Genomic DNA, 22,331 nt, shown 5'->3' on the forward strand with positions numbered 1-22,331 from the left:
TAAGTACAACGTGCGTCATGATTTTGTGATCAGTCAACAAGATGCGTTTATCCAATATAATCGTGTCGGGTTTTTATGAATCTCATCCTGCCACATCATAACCGCACTTCATTCAAACACTCAGCGTCAGTATACCGTTAATGCCGTTGCCACCAACACCATCACAGGAAACCGTTGACAATCCAACTCATAATAAGAGCTCACATTGTTTCCATAGTTATTTCATTTACTTATAATAACATTTAAAATAAGTTATAATGTGAAATCAAATCACAGAACTTTATCTTGAAATAGTAACAAAAATATACAAACCAAATGAAGGCAAAACAAAGTACATTACTGTCATTTAAACAAAATAAAAAATCACACCAAATTACCTTACTCATATTTATATATTAACAAAAAAGAAAAAAAGTAAACAAATTTAGGTTTAAAAGAAAAGAAAGAAAAAGATCACACCTTGATGGTATCAAACTTCTCACCCATTGCTCCACCTTTCTGTTTCTGGAACTGTATGTACCTTAAGGTACAAGCAAAGAACGCATCCGAGATATGATCAGGTGTGGCAGTGTCACTTTGCATCTCGGTTTTGATAAGCTCTATCAGCCCCTGGATTGCACCACTTGTGATCTGTGGATTGCCGTTTTCAAAGTAATACAGGTACCTGCATGGAACATTAACAAAGTTTTGAGTTTTTTCTAAAGAACAAAGAATCATTAAACTTGATAAAACGATTAGAAAAGTGTAAACACTTGGATTCCCTTTTCATGACCTTTTAAAAACTTTTGGCCCGTTTCTTAATTAGCTTGCTCACTTAACTTTTACTAGTTTTACCCGGAGTTAACAAAATGCACGCTATATAAACCAAAATCAAATACTATTACAGAAACTAATTTACTTACTTGTTGAGTATTTCAACAAAGAGAGTAACTGGCCCACTACTACCACGAGTAACATTTGCCATTTGTTGTGCGGCATTTGCAATCCTTAATGCACGTTTAAGGCAAAGAAGGACCCTGCAATCAATATAGTTGTTAATTACTACAAAAAGATAATTACTAAAATTAAAAAAATTAAAGAAAAACTTCACAGAGAATAAATATCGGCTTGTTTTTTAGATATCATATTATTCTAACAACATTTTCACAAAATTTGAATTATTAAATTATCAATTATGTGGTACCTTTCTCCATCCTTTATACCATCTTGATCATCCACCCAAAACAAGTGTGAACACGCATAAACCGCTCTGCATTGATCGGGCTTTTTCAGAAGTTTAGCTGAATACTGAATATTGGAACAAATGTGTTATTAGCTGAAATGTGTGAAAATGGAATGAATATAATTGTAATTTGAAAGGGTGAAATTATGTTTTTACCCCAGTGGCTTTATGTGTCAAGGTATCTCTGTTCTCCACACCAAAAACACTTGTTCTTTGAAGGGTTCCGATTATTAGGTGAATTGCAGTCACCTGGGCTTTGGAATCCTGTTATTACAACTCACAATGCAACTGATTAGTTTCACTGTAGTCAACAGATTGACTTTGAACCGATGGTGTTTACAGACGTAGCAAGTTTGGCCCATTTAGTTGTGAATACGTGGATTTGGGTTGTGTGTTATCGCAGGTCAAATTACATTTAATAAAATTTAGCTATGAAAAGGAAACGGGTCTCAAATATGTGAAATTAAATGAAAATTAGCTGAAAAGGAAGCCGGTCAAACACGTAAAGTTAAATCAAAATTAGCTGAAAAAGGAAAAGGGTCAAACGTATAAAATTAGAACAAATTTAGCTTAAAAGGAAATGAGTCAAATGTGTAAAAAAGTAAACCAAGTTTAGCTAGCTTTGAAGGAAACTGGTCAAACATGTAAAATTAAATCAAAAATAGCTTAAAATCTTAAATGAAAACTGACCAAACCAAAAGTTGCCTAAATTGTATTCTTAATGCATAAATGCTCATAAACCTCTTTTTTTATGAAAAGTAAAACACTGATTATTACTAAAATAGTATTATTTTTGTAATCACAACAGACACATTAGTCATCCGTTAATAAATGACTATCAACCAACATCCGGTAATCACAACACAGCAACTAAGTTAAAAATATAGTTTTTGTAATTACCGCAATTTCTTCCTCGTATAAAACAAATGCTTGAGTGAAAAATTCATAAGCAACTGGTTCCAGATCACAGTCATTGGCAGCCTGCACAAAATATAGGTAATAAGATTTAGAACAATAAAAAACCAACGAGTTGGTAATAAAGACATTTAAAAAATAATTGTCAAATAATCTCAATTAACAAGTGTGGGTTAGATAATGGGTTAAATTTTGGGGTTTAGGCAGGTTATAAAACGTGTCAAGACAGTAACTTGTGTCCAAAATTTTGACTTTTGTATAAATAATTGGTGTCAAATATGATTGTAAAAAAATAACATATTTTGGCGGCAATTGTAACTCTTTGAACAAATGATTTAAGAGGTTCAATACACTAAAAATACACTTTGTATGACTTTTGACCCATTTCCTTGTAAGCTACTTTTTTAAAACTTTTTCTGTCTGGCCCGTTAAAAATATAACATAACCCAAATCAACCCATTCTTAAGTAAATGGGTTGAAAGTTGAAACTGCCACTTCTACATATAAAATTTAAAATAGTACAAAACTTTGAACAGGAGACTTCACCTCTGCACACTGTAAGTACAGCCTCAATGCCAATTCAGGGGCTGGAACATATGAAAGTGCCTCAATCGTCTGAAATGTAAAAAACAAAACTAATGTTATAAATCAAAGGGTAAATCTTTCAAAGTAGTAATTTGACAATTGTGTCATGTCTAGGCCTGTAAACGAACCGAACGTTCGGTGAACTGTTCGTGAATTGTTCGGCGGGAAGTTCGTTTATGTTCGTTTATTTAATAAACGAACGAACATGAACAAAAAGTTTATGTCCGTTTAATTAAACAAACGAACATGAACACAAGTTCCGTTCGTTCATTTATGTTCATGAACGTTCGTTTATGTTCGTTTATTTATGTTCCTTTCTGTCTGTTTATTAATGTTTGTTTATGTATTAATAAAAAATAATTAAATATTATTTGGATGGATCATCTAAGTTTTATATTTGTTAATTTGTGTTCATTTAAGTGTTTTCATTTATATTCGTTTATGTTTGTTTGTGTTCATATATGTATATTTATCTTTGTTCAGTTATATTCGTTTAGATTTTAAAAAACAAACATAAACGGACACAAATGTTCATTTTTTAAATAAACGAGCATGAACATAAATATTTGTTCAATTAAGTGTTCGTGTTCGTTTAAAGTTAAATGAACGACACGAACATGCCCTTGTTCATGTTCGTTCAATTCGGTTACATGCTTTCATTATTCACATTGATGAATACATCGGTCTTAATCTCTAGGTTCTGCCGATTTTATTTGTGTTCGTTTGTGTTCGTGAACCGTTCGTGAACACATTAATTTCCTTAATGAACGAACACGAACATAAAATCTCGTTAGGTAAGTGTTCGTGAACCGTTCATGAATACATTATTTTCTTAACGAACGAACACGAACAAGGCCTTGTTCGTGTTCGTTCGGTTCGTTTACAGCCCTAGTCATGTCATTAGACTATAAATTAAAATGTATAATTGTTAAAAAGAAATATAACTGGACAATTGTATCAGCCAAAGTGAACCATTTTGAGCCAATATAAATATTATTCAGTATGAAACAAACGTATTTAGACCTATGTTGCATTGTTGTAACTTCAAGAAAATATCTTAGGTATTGCGTATACCAACTATTTTTTGTTATTTTAGATAAACTACCTGATTTAAAAGCTGGAATATTTTCTTAGGCGTTGCTGGATCCTCTTCACCAGTTACATCTCCATCTTGATTTTGCAATCGGCGAATAAGCTACAGATGATAAACGGTTAACATGACACTAATTAACTTTCTGTACGGGTCAAAATTAGTCGGGTTAGATTGACCTCGTAACACTATTTGTCTAAATATTCAACTTCTTTTATACACCATTAGTTTGCCAAATATGATTATGATGATTATAAATTTATAATACTTCATTAATAATTAAAATTCTTAAATAATATACTTAAAAGGAACTGTAAAATGAATACGTTTTGGGCCTCCAGTCATGAATAATATATACCTTCAAAGCAGAGAATACAAGAGGAGGAACTGTAAAAGGAAGACGTTTTGGGCCTCCAGTCATGATATGCTTCCGCACAGTACAAATAATCTAAACCAGAATAAAGAGATTATAATTAATAAATAATAAAGTACAAAAGGGCAACTTTTTGGTAAGGTCGGGTTGGGTTTGACCCCAACCACTTTTTGTTCAACTTTTTAAAATCTTTTATATATATTTGTGCTAAATATATGATTACAAAATATATATAACTATGATCATGGTCCAAATTTAACAAGCAATTTAGTTTTTATAAATATTTGGCCACTTTCATTTTTAGCCGACTTTTGGATTATGCCTATTTGAAGATAAAATCAATGTAACCCAAATTGAGCCATTCAGATGTAAATGGGTCAAAATTAACATAAGAAATTAAAAGGTATCTAAAAATGAAGCCACTGGAAATTGGTTACCTTCAACATCTCCTCCGGGTCATCATTATAGAGCACATGTATAACACGAGCAACAGAATTTTGTTCTTCATTAAAATCCTCCTCGTCAAACTAACAGCATTTACAAAACATTTAAACATAACACAAATGAAACAGGTTGAGGAAAAAATAGTGAAAAAACTGCTAAAATAATAAAGTTTAAGAAATGAAGCAATTATTATGCTATTGGTAAATTTGTGGCAATTTGAAAAGATGAAACTTATAATGCGCACCTCATCGTCTGAATCTCCCTCCAAATCCTTGATAAGCCCTTTAATTAACTCAAAAAGAACCTCAACCTGCAGCAAATCACCAACCACTTTATAAAAGGAAAAAAACAAATCATGAAAAAATTTAGAGGTGAAAATTTTGACCGTGTCGATTTAGGTTGTGATTTATCTCAAAATTAGTCAGATTAAGGAAGTTATCCAAAAGGAAGAGGGTAAGGTTGATGTAGATTACTATTGCAAAAGTAAGGTTTTTGTGATCTTAATTAATGCATTAATTACTATATATATTAAAACTGGTAGTCAGTATGAACAATACCACCACCTGTACAAGTTGTTTGAGCTTAAACACAAGTGGTTTAAGCATCTTAAATTTCAAATTACAATACGCCCCCCCCCCAAAAAAAAAAACTTTAAAAGTACACTTACCATTTAAACCCTATATTGTTCCGGTTGTATTTTATAATTGGCCCAACTCTCAGCTTTTTTTTCTTTTTTTTCTCTTATAATTTTAGAATATGATTTTATTTTATTTTTTTGAACAGCGAATTTCTTTTATCCTTGTCGTCCGTGGCCTGTGGGACCTGAACCCAAGACCTCCCCCTCCAAAACCCATGTGTTTAAAGGCTTTGCCTTTGGCAATGAACCACCATCCCATTGGTAATTTTAGAATATGATGTTTTATACAATACCAAATACAGATACTGTTGCGGCGTAAACTTTTTTCAAAAACCAAGTTGACGTGATAACATACAAGTCCATTAAAGCATAAACGTACAAGCGGATAAAGTTGCTACAAGGTTTCGTTTTCTTTACATTTTTTTTCCGCGACATGCTTACTTTTATCAACATTTTGATGTCGAATTCTTTTCAAAGTGTTAATACTAATGTACAAATGGTCAAACTCGACCATTACAAATATTAACACCCCTAGTGGTAGGTATGAACTTTTTTTTTAATTTCACCCCTTCATTATTATGGCTTTCAATCATCGTAAAACACATGTCAGATTCCTTTTGGGTATATTATGACATTTTTTTTGTTTTTTTGTTCGGCTGCTAGCAAGTGCTAGCACAGGACTAGTACCGTAACGAACTAAACCCCGCCGCAGCACATGGGTTTCGTCCACTAGCTATCTATAAGAAAATCTTAACAAAAGGACAAGCAAAATGTTAACCCACATTTATTTTAACTCGCTACCCGACTCACTCATATCACCACCTCTAGACTAATAATGAGTAAGCCAGCAAAAGATGTTTGATACCTTGTCAGCAGAAGATACACAAGCTTGATTTGTCATTATACTTTGGATAATAACCATAGCCATTATCTTATTGGTTCCGGCATCAAGGTGATCCATGACACGTGGATAATTAGATAATGTCAAAGAAGTGACAATATCACTATATTTTTCCAAAGGTGCACTTAAAAGTGCAACAACTTGTTTTGTAGCTCTACTATCTTCAAGCTTTGGTTTGTTAGAAAGTATCTTCACGCATGATCCCTATACAAAGCAAGAAATTGTCACATTTAAAGTTTTTACCCTTCTCCTTTATACATGGAATAAAGTATCCAACTATTTTCATGAAGATTTAAGACCAACCACAAATTGACAAGATTGTATAGATCACTCAAGTATGTACCAGTTTTCATTTTGTACATTCCAACCCAAAGTATGCCAAAAAATTATAAATTACCAAAATGCCCTTACTGTAAAAAGTTAAAATAGTACAGATAATAATCTAAATGTGAAACTATCAATTATACCGTCATTTTCCTTCGTCTGAGTGCATCTTTCACTTATTAAAATCAACTTATGTCGTATTAAGGTATAACTGGTATTTCAGTATTTCACGTTTAAATTGTTATTGTATTATTGAACTTCACAAACAAAGAGGCATTTTGTTTTCTCATTTTAACAATACTCTGGCACACATAAATCCAGAATTTGTATAAATGAACACAACTTGGTATTCATACACAATCATTATATGTGTTGAGACTATTTTGCCCTCACACAACAAATGACTAAAAAACAAGTTAGAAGTAGTGTAAGCATGTACGAGTAAAAATAGTCCAAACACAAAATAACTGTTTATGGTTTAAAATGTATTGTGTCAGCTAACCTCCCTTTAGGCTAAGGTGGAAAAAACAAAAGGGAACTTGAAATAGGCATTTATTGCATACAACTATACAAGATGTCAAATTCAAAATCACTTAAACCAAGCAGGATTTTTTTTTTGGTGATTGATAATAAAGAGAAATATCATATCGCATAAGATTTGGTATATAACTGAGAATTGACATACCAGCACTTGATCCACATAATCAAGCCGATCAGGATGAACACGAAGCGTGAATGTGAGAAGAGAAACATACAAAGTAATGGCCCCAACGATTGGCATGTCACCCTGTGTTTCAATAACCTGCCAAACAAAGACAATACTATGCATTAAAAATAGACTTAAGACAACTTTCAACTCAATTGAACCATTTCTTTTTGAGCTATTAATTATAATATGATCCATGTGACCCAATTTGGGACAAAACACAACCCTGATTGGCCCACTAATAAGTAAATGGGTCAAATTGTACCTCAATTATATTGTCCATCGCTAGGAAAAAAGGACAGAGATTCTAATAAGTGATAATATTCACAATTACCTTGCCAATAGCACTGCTTAATTTAGCAAATGCTTCTACTTGGAGGAATTCTGGTAGCACCTGAAAAAGTAATCACTTCAACAAAATGCAAAAACATAATAATTGAACAAATTTCTTAAAAACAACTCACTTCTGGACTAGAAGCAGCATAACTTGATAGTCTCTCCATAAGTTGAGATAGTACTGTCTTGATATCAACTGTAGGCTGAAATTTCAACAGATTTTACATGAATATATAACAAATAAAAAATTCAAGTATAAAAAAAAGAGCTCGCTAAAATGAAGAATTTATAACTAGGCAACTAGCATTGCACACCTGGAGTTGAGGACAAGCTCCTAAAAGGGTTTCAAGAGTCTGTAAGTGATACTCATCTGGAAACACCTGAATCAGGCAGTCCATTAGATAATATTGTGCCAGCTCATCCTTACAGTTGACCACCTATCAAGACACGTATACAAGCATCAAACAGGAAGTTAAACACCATACATTTTCTGGTAAAAACATATCAAATATAGTATAGCTCTAAACGTACTGGGTCGGGATGACCCGCAAACACATTGTGTCATTAAAATTTTTAAACATGAAAAGTGTTCATTATAATTACAAAAACAATATTATTACTTCATAATCAGAATCTTTATATAAAAACCAAATCTTTGGGCAAATTTCAATCAGTTTAACCCGTTTACCTTTTTAGCTAAATTTTTATTTGACCAGTTTAAGATAAAACACAACCCAAAATGACCCATTTATGACTAGATAGAAATTGCCACCTATAGATATAATTGTAAAGCGATAGAAAAAGAGCATATAGACTGACCTGCTCCAAGATTCTGGGAAGAACTGTTTCTTTGTACAAATCAAGGTCAATACCCTCGATCTGACTAAGAACATGAAGATTTTTACCAACCTGAAATTTCAAAACACATTTAAAAAAAGAAATTTGACATTTTCACCAAATGAATGTGTTCCATGATGTTGTTGATATTACAAGATCACGCAGCTCGTTCCTCTCCTTTTCCATTTTGTCTCGCACCCTAGCGGGTCCCTGCAGACCAGAAAGCCCAAATGAAGGCCCACCAAAATGAATGTAGAAACTTATTAGTCCTGCATTATGAAAAATCATGCTCTCATGATTCATTACAACATGTGTCATGCATGTTATGGCATGCATGTCACAACATCACAAAAAGTTGAAACAAAAAAGATGTAATTAACAAACCTGATGCTCCATCCGAACCCAAAGTTTATTCATTTCCGAAAAATTTTGCAGCACAAACTCTACAGCATCCATGACAGTATCACCATCTCTGTAAGAAACAAAGAAAATTATATTGTTGGTAAAAAATTACGTCATCTAGGTCCTAATGATAATCAAAAATTGAATGAGTAGTGCAGGTGGCAATTTAGAAGTTTAATGGGTCTATTCAGGTAGCGTATAAGATGTGTCGAAACTTGAAAGTCAGCAGTGTATTTCTACTACATAAACCTCCTATGTCATTTTAAGAAAAAAATGAGATTATGATTGAAAATACTATTGAGTATGGACACTGTAACCATATCCGTGCTAATTATTCATATGTATGTGTTCGCGCATAAGTAAATGTGTCAGAGAAACTTGGCCCGGCTTGCCTGCGAGACTCCGCGTGTACAAAAAGTAGCCATTTTGAGCTTAGCCCATTTGTTTTCTAACCCCAAGTAATTCAGCAGATTACTTTATGCACATTCAGAACTTGTAAAATCGGTAAAACTAGCTTACGAATAGAAAAAATTGGCAATTGTACTTATGACTGGATCACACAGATAACACTAAATGAACTGAGCTTTGAACCAATATCCAGAAAAAAAATTACACGCAAAATCAATTGCAGAAGAAAGATTCCCTACCCTTCATATTCAGAACCAATATCTGGGAGCTTATCCCTACTAATTTGTGCAAGATAACTCCTAAGAAACAGTCCACGTATGGGATGCTGGACCCCCCGACACATTTCAACAAGGTCTTTAAGAACATCCTTTGCAGGAGCCTCCTTTGACTTTATGTAAACAGACCCTACTGTACATAGTAGATACCTACAAATCAAGCAGACAAGTATCGTTTTCCACAATTAAACATAAGTTGTTGCAAAATGTGACAGAAGGTGCTTTCTTAGTAAAACTGGATCATGCAAAAGATGCTATAGTACATGTGTGAATGATGCACACCAGCTTTCCAATTTTGTTACAACATACAAGTTTATGAAAGTATAAAGTTTGGAACGTGGGTGATGTAATTATGTGACACCATGTTGAACTTTCAGAAAAAAAGGTACCCGTGAGATAACTGAAGATAAAGAAGCTGTTAACCCAAAATGTTACATATGAGGATTATAACATTTGCTTGGTTTAAAAGGAGGTGGCTTGTGATTTAACATACATCTCTTGGGGGGTAATTAGCAGACATAACAAGTCGCTAATTTTGAAGGAACATAAATCAAGTTATGGTAATCTTTTAATCTTAAGTTCAACATAAATCATCATCATCATCATCATCGTACTCAGTATATCCCACCAATAGCCAAGCTATGGTAGGGTCTGAGGAGGGTAAGATGTAGACAGCCTTACCCCTACCCCATAGGGATAGAGAGGCTGCTTCCGATGAGACCCCCGGCTCGATAGTAGTTTTGCATCAAGCCTTGGACATAAGGCACATAGCACTCATGTAACATCCCGAAATTTCCAAGTAATATTAATTATGTTACTTAATAATAGAATAGGAGTTGGTATGGGTCGGGCTAGTGTTGGGTAATGGATGTGGGTTGTGGACTTGGATTAATTAGGATGGGTTAAATGAGAATGGGCCTTAGGTCCATGGGATCTCAGGGATATAAATACCCTAACACCCCAAAATATCTTCATTCTATCTTTATCCAAGCACACTCCACACACACATACACACACACCAAGCACCCAAAACCGCCGCCGGCCGGGCCGAGAAAGAAGGAAGGATCGAGCGAGGTCCGGGTAAGAGAGAAAGATTAGTGGTGATACCAAGATAAACGAGATCCAAACAAGCTCAAAAGGTATGATTCTTGATCTTGGAAGTTTAAAGATCCGAGCTTTTAGTGTATAAACGACCAAAAATGGTCGGGAAGTGTAGTGGGTGGTATTGAACCTTAACAAGGGTGTTAAAATCGCCCGAAATGTTGATCAGAAACCGAAACAGCGGACATCAGGGCAACTTCGCCTTCATCTGGGCAACTTCGCCTTCAAGCGATGAACTTCGCCTGCAAGCTAAGTTCGCCTGATGAACTTCGCCTGCAAGCTAAGTTCGCCTGATGACAAGTTCGCCTGAGGTTTAAGTTCGCCTGATGACAAGTTCGCCTGAGGTTTAAGTTCGCCTGAGGTTTAACTTCGCCAAAAGCTAAGTTCGCCTGAGGTTTAACTTCGCCTGAAGCCAAGTTCGCCCGAGGGTTAACTTCGCCTAAAGCCAAGTTGATTAGAAAATAAATTATCAAGCGATAAGTTAAAGTAAGCTAATACTAGGCCACCAGATTAGATCAGATGAGTATTGATACGTGTAACTTGTACAGTCAGCCGAGCTCAGATAGAGAAGGGATTTACAGCTATCAGAAAAAGAAGCAGAATTCAGGTGAGTTTCTAGCCCCATTTATGTGTTATGTTTTCGGGGCTGTGTGCATACTCGATATGTTTGTTAATACGCTTATCCTAAGAGATAAGTGTATGCCTTATGTGAATGATATGATATGTATGAATGATTGCTTGATGGTACGTGAACGATCTTCGGATATTGCACGTACTGTCAGGTTGTAGCGCCTTGTATAAGGTAAGTATGATATGTATGCTTATGTGTATGAATGTGATAAAGTTAATAAAAGAAGGAAATGACGGTTGTATGGTTGTATGGTTACGAAAAGGGTACCGAGCCCTAATAATACTCGAGGTATGATGTATGGTTGTATGGTAACGAAGAGGGAATCGAACCCTACTAATATTCGAGAACTAGGGAACCGAACCCTACTAATACTCGAGGAAAGAGGGTACCGAGCCCTAATAATACTCGAGGAAGGAGGGTACCGAGCCCTAATAATACTCGAGGAAGGAGGGTACCGAGCCCTAATAATACTCGAGGAATGTAGGGCGTAATGCTCTTTATAACGTAAGATATGAAAGTAAGTTAATACAAAAGAAAGTAAGAAAGTATGAAAGTATAAAAGTATGAATGAAAGGATATAATTTTATGTGTATGGTATGATTATGTGATTAACTAGAACTCACTCAGCGTAGCTGACTTTTAGTATGCACGCAGGTGAGTAGGATGAGGCAGCTCGTTTGAGGAGACACGTGGCATTGAACAAGAGTCTGGCATCTGAAGACTTATGATGCTTTAATTTTAATGCTTTAATGTTGAAAGACAAAGAATGTTTGAGACTAGCTATGAATTATGTAATGTTTTATGAAAGTTTTATATTCCGCGTAAATGTTTTAATTAACTCTGATATTTAGAACTGTGTTTATGAGTAAATCCAACACGAAAGTAGGGCTACCGGTAACGGGGCCTTACAAGTTGGTATTAGAGCAAAGTTCGAGAGATTTAAGCATCCTACATGCTTAGACTCGAACAGAGAATGGGATTTAAGTAAGAAAGAAAAGAAGATGCCTGTCCAAGAATGCCATGTGTCGCTCAAGTAAGATCAGTAAAGGTAAAGTGTATGATTAAATGATATATGTTAAGGAGAAAGGAAAGATATGTGAACGACAGGGATAGGAATAATTGATTGTTTGATTTGACTAACTGCTTAAGTAGAACCAGCACAAATAGAATCATAAAGGGAAGTGTATAGGACACGGAAAGCAACGTGATCAGCTAGTCACAGCTGGCCACTGTTTTTACCTGTTAGCCTTGCTATCCTTGTACTATATAGTTCCTTGAGTGAGGATGTTTGTGTTTTCCCTTTTAGAATACTAATGGCTGAAGCAAAAAGGTTTGTTGGTAAGGGAGGTCACACTGGACGTCCTCTTGGAATACGCGTTGTCCGAGAACCTTCTGAAGAAATAGTTACTACCACGAAAAAGGATAAAAGTGAAACTTTGCAAGGACCAAGCAGCAATGAAGGGTATCAGCTGGATCCTGTTACTCAATTTGCCATTTCTTACGCTGTAGCTGCAGCAGAGAAGAAATTTCGTACTGACAAGTCTGCCGAAAACCATGCAAGGGCCACTGAGAAGGCAGGAGGAGACGGGAAGAAGGGTGATGATGATAAGGGAGGAGCGAAAGGAACCAAAGGATCTGTAGATGTCGTGGAGTATGCGGGGAAGAAGATACCAAAGGTCGCGGGAAGGGAAACATGCAAAGTGTGCGGGAAGATGCACCTAGGAGAATGCAAGGCTGGTCCAAATCAGTGCTACCGATGTGGGAAGAAGGGACACATAACTCATGATTGCACCGAGGACCAGAAATGTTATAAGTGTGGTAAGTCGGGTCACTTAGCTAGGGATTGTGGGGGAGCAAGAACGGTGGGGGAAAAGAAGGAAAAGAAATGGGCTACCTCTACTAAGCGGTCTGGCGTGATGGTGACAACAACTGATGAGAGGAAGGCCAAGGTTGGGAACAAGGATGCATGTAAGACATGTGGGCGAGTGCACCAGGGAGAATGTAAGACTGGGATAGACAGGTGCTATCGGTGTGGAAAGAGTGGGCATTATTCTCGAGAATGCCCTGATCGTCCAAAGTGCTTCAAATGCGGAAAAGCTGACCACATGGCTAGGGATTGCAAGGAATCAGGGGCGGGAGGTGCGAAAGGATGAAGACTTGGGAAAACTGCAGAGAGGAACACCTGATGAAGGAATAATTGCTCATGCAATGGTTTTATTAAGTTACTTTTGCTTAAGGACTTGTTGTGTGTTAAGGTTTAAAACTTATGGTTATCAGTGACGTGTAACATATTGAGTAGGTTATGAATGATTATTATGTTATGATGAAATGTTGTTTTAGACAATAGTGTTAAAAGTACTAATCGAAGCCCTTGGAGGTATGAGATGAGTTGTGGTACATCGAGGGTCTCATGGACAAGCTACCTTAAATAGCTAAAACACATGACCACCATTCGATGACTGCAAAGTCAGAAGTAAGAAGGATAACTCAAAAAGCGAAGGCGATTCAATAAAGCGTGTAAATATAAGAAGTTTTCCTTTTATAGGGAATAAGTTAGGTTTCGGGGACGAAACCTCTTTAAGGAGGGAAGACTTGTAACATCCCGAAATTTCTAAGTAATATTAATTATGTTACTTAATAATAGAATAGGAGTTGGTATGGGTCGGGCTAGTGTTGGGTAATGGATGTGGGTTGTGGACTTGGATTAATTAGGATGGGTTAAATGAGAATGGGCCTTAGGTCCATGGGATCTCAGGGATATAAATACCCTAACACCCCAAAATATCTTCATTCTATCTTTATCCAAGCACACTCCACACACACATACACACACACCAAGCACCCAAAACCGCCGCCGGCCGGGCCGAGAAAGAAGGAAGGATCGAGCGAGGTCCGGGTAAGAGAGAAAGATTAGTGGTGATACCAAGATAAACGAGATCCAAACAAGCTCAAAAAGTATGATTCTTGATCTTGGAAGTTTAAAGATCCGAGCTTTTAGTGTATAAACGACCAAAAATGGTCGGGAAGTGTAGTGGGTGGTATTGAACCTTAACAAGGGTGTTAAAATCGCCCGAAATGTTGATCAGAAACCGAAACAGCGGACATCAGGGCAACTTCGCCTTCATCTGGGCAACTTCGCCTTCAAGCGATGAACTTCGCCTGCAAGCTAAGTTCGCCTGATGAACTTCGCCTGCAAGCTAAGTTCGCCTGATGACAAGTTCGCCTGAGGTTTAAGTTCGCCTGATGACAAGTTCGCCTGAGGTTTAAGTTCGCCTGAGGTTTAACTTCGCCTAAAGCTAAGTTCGCCTGAGGTTTAACTTCGCCTGAAGCCAAGTTCGCCCGAGGGTTAACTTCGCCTAAAGCCAAGTTGATTTGAAAATAAATTATCAAGCGATAAGTTAAAGTAAGCTAATACTAGGCCACCAGATTAGATCAGACGAGTATTGATACGTGTAACTTGTACAGTCAGCCGAGCTCAGATAGAGAAGGGATTTACAGCTATCAGAAAAAGAAGCAGAATTCAGGTGAGTTTCTAGCCCCATTTATGTGTTATGTTTTCGGGGCTGTGTGCATACTCGATATGTTTGTTAATACGCTTATCCTAAGAGATAAGTGTATGCCTTATGTGAATGATATGATATGTATGAATGATTGCTTGATGGTGCGTGAACGATCTTCGGATATTGCACGTACTGTCAGGTTGTAGCGCCTTGTATAAGGTAAGTATGATATGTATGCTTATGTGTATGAATGTGATAAAGTTAATAAAAGAAGGAAATGACGGTTGTATGGTTGTATGGTTACGAAAAGGGTACCGAGCCCTAATAATACTCGAGGTATGATGTATGGTTGTATGGTAACGAAGAGGGAATCGAACCCTACTAATACTCGAGGAAAGAGGGTACCGAGCCCTAATAATACTCGAGGAAGGAGGGTACCGAGCCCTAATAATACTCGAGGAAGGAGGGTACCGAGCCCTAATAATACTCGAGGAAGGAGGGTACCGAGCCCTAATAATACTCGAGGAAGGAGGGTACCGAGCCCTAATAATACTCGAGGAAGGAGGGTACCGAGCCCTAATAATACTCGAGGAATGTAGGGCGTAATGCTCTTTATAACGTAAGATATGAAAGTAAGTTAATACAAAAGAAAGTAAGAAAGTATGAAAGTAAGAAAGTATGAAAGTATAAAAGTATGAATGAAAGGATATAATTTTATGTGTATGGTATGATTATGTGATTAACTAGAACTCACTCAGCGTAGCTGACTTTTAGTATGCACGCAGGTGAGTAGGATGAGGCAGCTCGCTTGAGGAGACACGTGGCATTGAACAAGAGTCTGGCATCTGAAGACTTATGATGCTTTAATTTTAATGCTTTAATGTTGAAAGACAAAGAATGTTTGAGACTAGCTATGAATTATGTAATGTTTTATGAAAGTTTTATATTCCGCGTAAATGTTTTAATTAACTCTGATATTTAGAACTGTGTTTATGAGTAAATTCAACACGAAAGTAGGGCTACCGGTAACGGGGCCTTACAACTCAATCATCGGGACACCGGCTGATTGGTGCATGTACCATTGTCTTTCGGCTATCAACGCCACCACATGATGCCTGATTAACCTTCTGCCACTTTTAACGTTATTTTCACGAGATTAGTAAAATAACGTTAAAATTAGTGCAATTTTACTTTTGCCCACCCGAGGGTTCACACATATATACATTATATGCGCGCACCGCAAGCAGGGCGAAGTTCAACATAAATCAAGTCACTAATTTTGAGTCAACACAAGGCCTCAGATTATTACTCAAAACAAGCATACAAGCCAAAGCAATTTACATTTCATAAATACTTCGAATAACTTGTGAATTCTATTGAACTGCCTCACATTGTAATGGAATTCACCAGTCGGATGTATAACCGCCTTTGATGTTACTATACGGAGATTAATAGTAGTTTAAATCCAACATGCATATACTGTAGATCTCAAATTAAATTTCAAGCGTAGTGACTGGATAGATAGAGTATGAAATTCTTCAATACTAATATCTGCCTAGAGGCACTAATTTTTTTAACTTCACACTAAAATCCCTATTCTTGCTTTGAAAATCCTTCCATCACAGTCGATACTTCTGACTATAGGGCAACATAGATTTGTATTACTATTTTTTAACTTTACACTAAAGTCCCTACTCTTGCTTTGAAAATTATACAATCACAGTCAATATTTCTGACTGTGGGTCAGCATAGATTTGATGCTATGTTTTGTTTTAATAAAATTGCAAATAATATATGTATCCTATGAGTGCAAGTGCAACCGACGAAAAATGCATGGATTTAAACTAGTATAGAGAGAGCATAGTTGCTCATCACTTACAATCTTGGTAATATGTTTCCAGCATGTTGGACAAGTTCATACAAGTCCATCACCGAACAACCATGCCTTTCTTCTTCCTTAAAGAACATTTCCAACTTTCTCAACTCATCGAATGCTCTCATATCTGAATATTACAACCAACCATAAAACTCAAATTCTTTGCACCATGAATCATCATATATAACAGATTTCAAAAGAAGAAAGAGCGTGGTATACTTCTAATTTTTAATTTGAACACAAGTACATCTACACTTATCAAATTAATAACTGCTATGAACTTTGTTACTGAATGAGCAGTCACACTGACGTTCACGCTCTCGTTCATTATGCCTTCTAACCCCTTAAATACTTCATTTCTAACAAAAACTACACACAAAACTTCAATCATATTCGTTGTTATAACAAAGAACAAAACCAGATCTTGAAGCTGAGGTAATCGTCAACTCTTTTAATTCATAATTAGGAATGACTTAATCTACAACTAACACAAATAAGTAGCTTTTGGTTGACAACAAATCATGTACACATTTGGGCTAAACTTATTTCTCTTGTATTTAAATTGACTTTTCTTCCATAATTCACACCTATAAATATCTAATTATACTATCTGTACAATTCATATCAAATATCAAGCTGAGATTAGTCCAATTGAGCAAAAACTAACCTAAATCCCCAATTCTTACAGCATGAACCTAACAAATCACTAATCGGTAAACAGACTATTAGCTCAAAATAATTAGATAAAATTCAGTATAGATGATTACAGAGCTCGTAGTATTTATGAGGCGATAATCGCGAAGTTCGAAGCTCAGACAACAACTGTGCAGAGTATTTTAGGGCTTCTCTGAGATTATTAGCATCCTGATCAAACACATAATAATAATTCGACTTGATTATTATTATTATAATCAATCAGATATCGAAATCAAATAAGAGTGAAATGAATGAATTACCAAAGCGCGATGCATGTAGAAGGCGTTGTGTTGAATTCCGGCGATGCCTTCTGCCAGCCATTTATCTTCGTCTTCCATGGCGTCTGATATCATCATCTTCGATCCAACACTCTGATTGTGATTGTGATTGTGTGTGCACTACGAGTAGTTGTGGTTATGTGACAGTTCATCACGATAAATCATTTGCCCTAACTAATTATATAATTTGGGTTTTTGCCTTTCTTTACTACCGTTGAAACTTGAATCGTGACACCTAGCTAACCTAATCTAATAATAATAATTTTACTTTGTTTTATCCCGAGCATGCTTGTATATTCATTAACCGGGGTTAAATCTCGAAGTCTGTGAAGGATTAATCTTGAATATTAATAAAGTTAAGGGTTTATTTTGTTAAGTTATAAATTAGTTATTTGAATTGCAGTAGGTTTAGAAAATGTTTTGGCTTTGAGAAGAAGTTTAGTAAGTCTATAAATAAGGTTTAGATTATTAGTTTTATTTGTGAGAGTTGAGAGAGAGTCAAGGAGTCTCTTCTCCATGTACGTTTGATAAGTTCGTGAAGTTAGTTTGGTATGTTCGTTTGATTATATGAAAAGAGTCGAGGGTCGTTACCCCAATATCGTATGTTCGTTTGTTTGATAAGTTCGTTTGATTTGATTGTTTGATCCATCTGGGCCAACAATTGGTATCAGAGCTTAGGCTCGTTGTTCGTAGAAGTTTGTGGGTGTCCTGTTTGAAGAGTTTGGAAGAATTGTTGCGTGAAAAGAATTCGGTTGAGTGTGCGTGCAAAGAGTAGCATATTGATTCATTGGGAATTGTGGGTTAATTCTTATTAAAGTCGTCAAACATAAATTAGCAATTGTTTTGTGTTCGGGAGATTACATTAAGTGGGCATAGATCAACAAAGTCAAAGCATACACCTCAATTGTTGAAGCCACCAGATAATTAGTCTTGAAAACAAGTAACAATTAGAAGAGACTTATTCAAGAAAGCTATATAGTTGCTTTCGAGAATATTAGTAAATAAAAAAAAGGTTTGTTTTTGTTTGGGCAGTAGCTTACGAAAAGGGTAAAATTGGTGGAAATTATATATATATTTAAAATGCAAGTTGCTTCCTACTCACAAAAAGCACTGTAGATGAAAGTTGCTTTATGTTTTGCAGTATGTACAAGTCTTTTGTGCTCAAATTTGTTGACACGGTATAGTTACATAGGTACGGTAACACGTGTAGTCTATACCTTCTTTGTTGAATGTGCACCACATACAGTAATCACTAATCAGAGCGACATCACAGATGAATACGACGGTGTTGCGCCACTTTCATACGAACATGTCGACCAAAGGTGAAACTCCCTTCCACGATCCGCGTACGTTTGTGTTTTCATCGGTGTTCTTGAAATCCTGAATTAGATGAATCGACGTTGTAAAATAGCGAGCAACTCGGTGGTTAATATCTTCATCGGTAACCGGAGAAGACATAGAATTCAAATCGACGGTTATGGCTACTTCGTTGACCGGAGAAGTCATCGTCAGGTTCAATTTATAAACTACTAAAGCTAAAGGTAATGTCTATGATTTTAAAGTAATTCATAGGACATAGTCTGATGTTTTAACAATTGACCTCAGTTACCAGAAGCATTCTTCTCCAGGGATGCATGATCACAAGGCACTTTCGCTGACATCATTGTGGAGAAAATTAAAATTTAATTATGAAGATCAAGTGTCTGCAGGTTTCGATTTTTTTGATATCATGGTTAAGTTATGAACTAAAATTGGTAGATAGGTTTATCTACAGAAGTTCAAACTTCAAACCCAACTCAAATCGGATGATTCGGTCATAAAAATATACAAGAGGTACTTCCTATGCATGTTCATTTAATCATTTTTACATAGATTTATAACATGATTGAAGAAACGTGGATCTACTCACTGGTAGCAGATCTACTTTCCTCGGGTTTGATTATACTATTTCACCGATGGTTCTTCTGGATCTGTGTTCTTCCACCTACAAAATGAACAGCGCCGTTACTTACCCCTCAGAAAGGGACAGAGGGGTCCTCTTTGGGGTAACCCTCCGGCGTGAGAATCAGTATATTTGTGGAGAAGATAATAATGTCTCCGTCAGGGAATCTCAAGAGTATTGCTTAATAGCTGAATACTCTTGATTGTGTGACTGTGTGTTTGTATGTAACTGACTGTGAGTGAATGTAATTCAATATGATTGAATGTGATATCACTGCCTGTAACTGTCAATGATTGAGTATGAATGTGTCATCAAAGTGGAGTTGATGCTGTATTTATAGTGCTAGGGTTTCCACTGGTTGGGCTCAACCTCGTTGGCCTCCTCCAATCGCACTGCGCCACGTGTCCTCTGGGACACCTGGCGCTTTCTCGTTGGTTGTAATCACGTGGTAGCACATGTGTCATGCTGAGTTGTCGACCTTTCATTTGGCAGCTGTCAACATCAGCATATTCTTACTCCTTAAAAAGATGCCTTCTGGAAGATTGTCTGACGTGCACAATCAAGGTTGCCCTAATCCTGATTTGGATAAGGACGAGGTTGATTATGTGTACGTGTGATATGCGCCCATCCTGAGGATGCGCGAAGTCTTCTCTTTATTCTCACGCGCAGATATTTCATGCGCAGGTGTGATATGCACGAGCATGTGATATGCGCCGCGCGCATATGTGTGCCTGGGCAGATGTGATATGCAAGAGCGTGTGATATGCGCCGCGCGTTGATGCGCCGCGCGCATATGTGATGCGCGAGCATATGATGCCTGAGCATGCTTTGTATGCGCCATGCGCATAGGTTTTGGCTTTGTGCCTTCATAATGTCTTTATCTTGTGGGTTGACCCGCCTTGCTCGGTGTTGAGGCGGGTACATACCTCTTCAAGCCCCCCCAGTCTAATGTGTGTCTTATCTCGCGCGAGCGCGGTAAGATAGATATTAGACTCACGGAATTGTTCTTTTAAAGGGGTTTTATCGTTTTCTTGGTTGCTTCCATCGTTGCGCGAAGTTCTATCCATTTGGTTGAAAACGAAGGGTCCAAACACGTGGTTAGTTGGTGGTGACGTGCGCCGTAAATGTGTCAGACGTTTCGTGTGCTCGAGGTGCTACAGTTGCCTTTCATGTCCCCTCACACAGCTGTCTTGAACACGTGTCGCGCTCGCATTGGTTAGCACCTGCGAGTGGGGGCGCGTCTCTGTTCCGTGGCAGGTCGGTTACATTTTTATGTCCCCTCAACAGTGTTAGGGACACGTGTCGCGCCCTCGTTGGCTTGCACCTGTGAGTGGGGGCGCGTGAAATCCGATCAGTTGCCACATTTCTCTCTCCTGGGCCTATAAAAGCAGGCCCTTAGGAAATTTTTTATCTTCATCTTCATTGTTGCTAATATTCGAGTTTCTGCCTTTCACATTCTGATTTGAGTGTATTCATCGATTCGAATCGTCGATTATCTGCTGCTGCAGTTGTATGTCTGATAGTTCAAACTCGTCTAGCCCCTCAATCACCTCTATTGCCTCTCGAAGACGCCGTGTTATATCTGTGGTGATGTCGACATTGAAGCAAAAGGGGAAGGGGAAGAGGGTTGTTGAGACCACATCGGAGGAAGTAGGGAGGACCAAGGCCACCAAAAGGTGGAATGAAATCCCCTGCAAATTGAAGCAGGCCGATCTCGACAGCCTCATCGCCTCTCAGGGCTTTCCCACCCTGTTTGGCTGCATGTTGCCTGGGTCCGGGCAAACGGCGGCGGACCCGCCTGCCGGCTATATATCCCTATATAGCCACTTTTTCACCCACTGCAACCTTCGTCTCCCGATAACAAGGTTTGTGGGTGCACTGCTGAAGTTCTATGGGATTCATATATCCCAAGTCCATCCGTTTGAACTCGTGCGCGTGACTCACTTTGAGTTCATGTGCAAATCCCAGCGCGAGGAACCCACTCCTCGGCGCTTTCAGTATTTTTACAAGCCCAAGATCCAAGACAATTGGATCTCTTTTATTCCTCGCAGTCAGAAGGTGAAGTGCTCCACTGTTTCATTCAAGAGCCTTCATGACTGGTCTGAGAGGTTCTTTTACATAAGGGCTGGTGTGATCCCCATCCGTATGACCATGCGCTCTATCTCTTCTGCGCCTGCGGATGAGGGTGTCCTCAAGAACCCAACTGGCGCCTGGGTTAAGAAACTGACTGCCGAACCATCCCCCGCGAAGAAAATTCGCGAGGAGGCGCTGGTGGGGGTCGGCATGAGTAAGCTATGGGCCGACAGCGCGCTTGAGCCCGTTATCCAAGTTGACGGGTTGTGTAAGTTTTTTTTTTTTATTGCTTTATTTATTTTCCTGCGCGAACATAATTCTTTTGCTGATATCACTTGACTTGTTTTTGCGCAGTCACCAAGGATTATCTCCTTGCCGCTTATGATGATCAAGTGGAGGGTGGCTCCGTCGCGTTTGGCGCTGGGGAGGTTGGTTTCCCAGATCGCTTCGATGACATGTTCATCCCAGTGGATCTGGATTTTGACTTTGACAGTGACGCGCCTAGTAAGCCTTCGCACTTATGCTCATTCCTTTAGAATACCCAAGTTTATTAACAGTTCTGTTGCTTGTTTTTGCAGATGCGCTTGAAAACTACGAGCTGGAGCTCGCAGAAGAGGAGGAGGAGGAAGAGGAGGCGCCCCTACTAAAGCGCAAAGCTAAGGGGAAATCTGGCGCAGGGGCCAGTAAGAAACAGAAGAAAGATGACACCCCTGTCGCTCATCCCCATGCTCAAACGAAGGGACCTAAGGAAACCCAGGTGTTTACCACCAAGGTTTCTT

General features: G+C 37.7%; 1 protein-coding gene across 2 annotated transcripts; it reads right to left on the reverse strand.

Moving 5' to 3' along the window:
- Positions 1–267: 267 nt before the first annotated feature.
- Positions 268–17,790, reverse strand: LOC143546648 (vacuolar protein sorting-associated protein 35B-like). 2 transcript variants are annotated; one of them, XM_077038273.1, is made up of 23 exons: positions 17,677–17,790; positions 17,520–17,641; positions 17,331–17,427; positions 16,567–16,690; positions 9,420–9,605; positions 8,755–8,842; positions 8,524–8,580; positions 8,353–8,442; positions 7,848–7,970; positions 7,662–7,736; positions 7,532–7,591; positions 7,177–7,293; positions 6,132–6,371; positions 4,874–4,939; positions 4,623–4,712; positions 4,171–4,260; positions 3,828–3,917; positions 2,684–2,752; positions 2,123–2,203; positions 1,379–1,486; positions 1,184–1,287; positions 903–1,016; positions 268–664 (listed from the first exon to the last, which is right to left on the reverse strand). In XM_077038273.1, exons 1-23 carry the CDS (start codon positions 17,687–17,689, stop codon positions 454–456), a joined length of 2,415 nt encoding a protein of 804 aa, XP_076894388.1. In that variant the 5' UTR covers positions 17,690–17,790; the 3' UTR covers positions 268–453. The 2 variants fall into 2 exon arrangements, with proteins under 2 accessions (XP_076894388.1, XP_076894389.1); XM_077038274.1 differs by having other exon boundaries at positions 17,520–17,769.
- Between the last annotated feature and the right edge of the window lie 4,541 nt (positions 17,791–22,331).

Source organism: Bidens hawaiensis, unplaced genomic scaffold, assembly GCF_021521415.1.
Source record: "Bidens hawaiensis isolate Kalapana, Puna unplaced genomic scaffold, B.hawaiensis_p1.1 tig00014406_1, whole genome shotgun sequence".
NCBI classification, from domain to species: Eukaryota; Viridiplantae; Streptophyta; class Magnoliopsida; order Asterales; family Asteraceae; genus Bidens; species Bidens hawaiensis.

Bases quoted from the DNA above. Each gene is read 5' to 3' on its own strand.
- LOC143546648 (XM_077038273.1), bottom strand. The intron at 8,581-8,754 runs GTTTGTTAATTA...TCTGGTCTGCAG, and splicing joins GGGTTCGGATGGAGCATCAG to GGACCCGCTAGGGTGCGAGA. The intron at 4,713-4,873 runs GTGCGCATTATA...AAATGCTGTTAG, and splicing joins AGGGAGATTCAGACGATGAG to TTTGACGAGGAGGATTTTAA.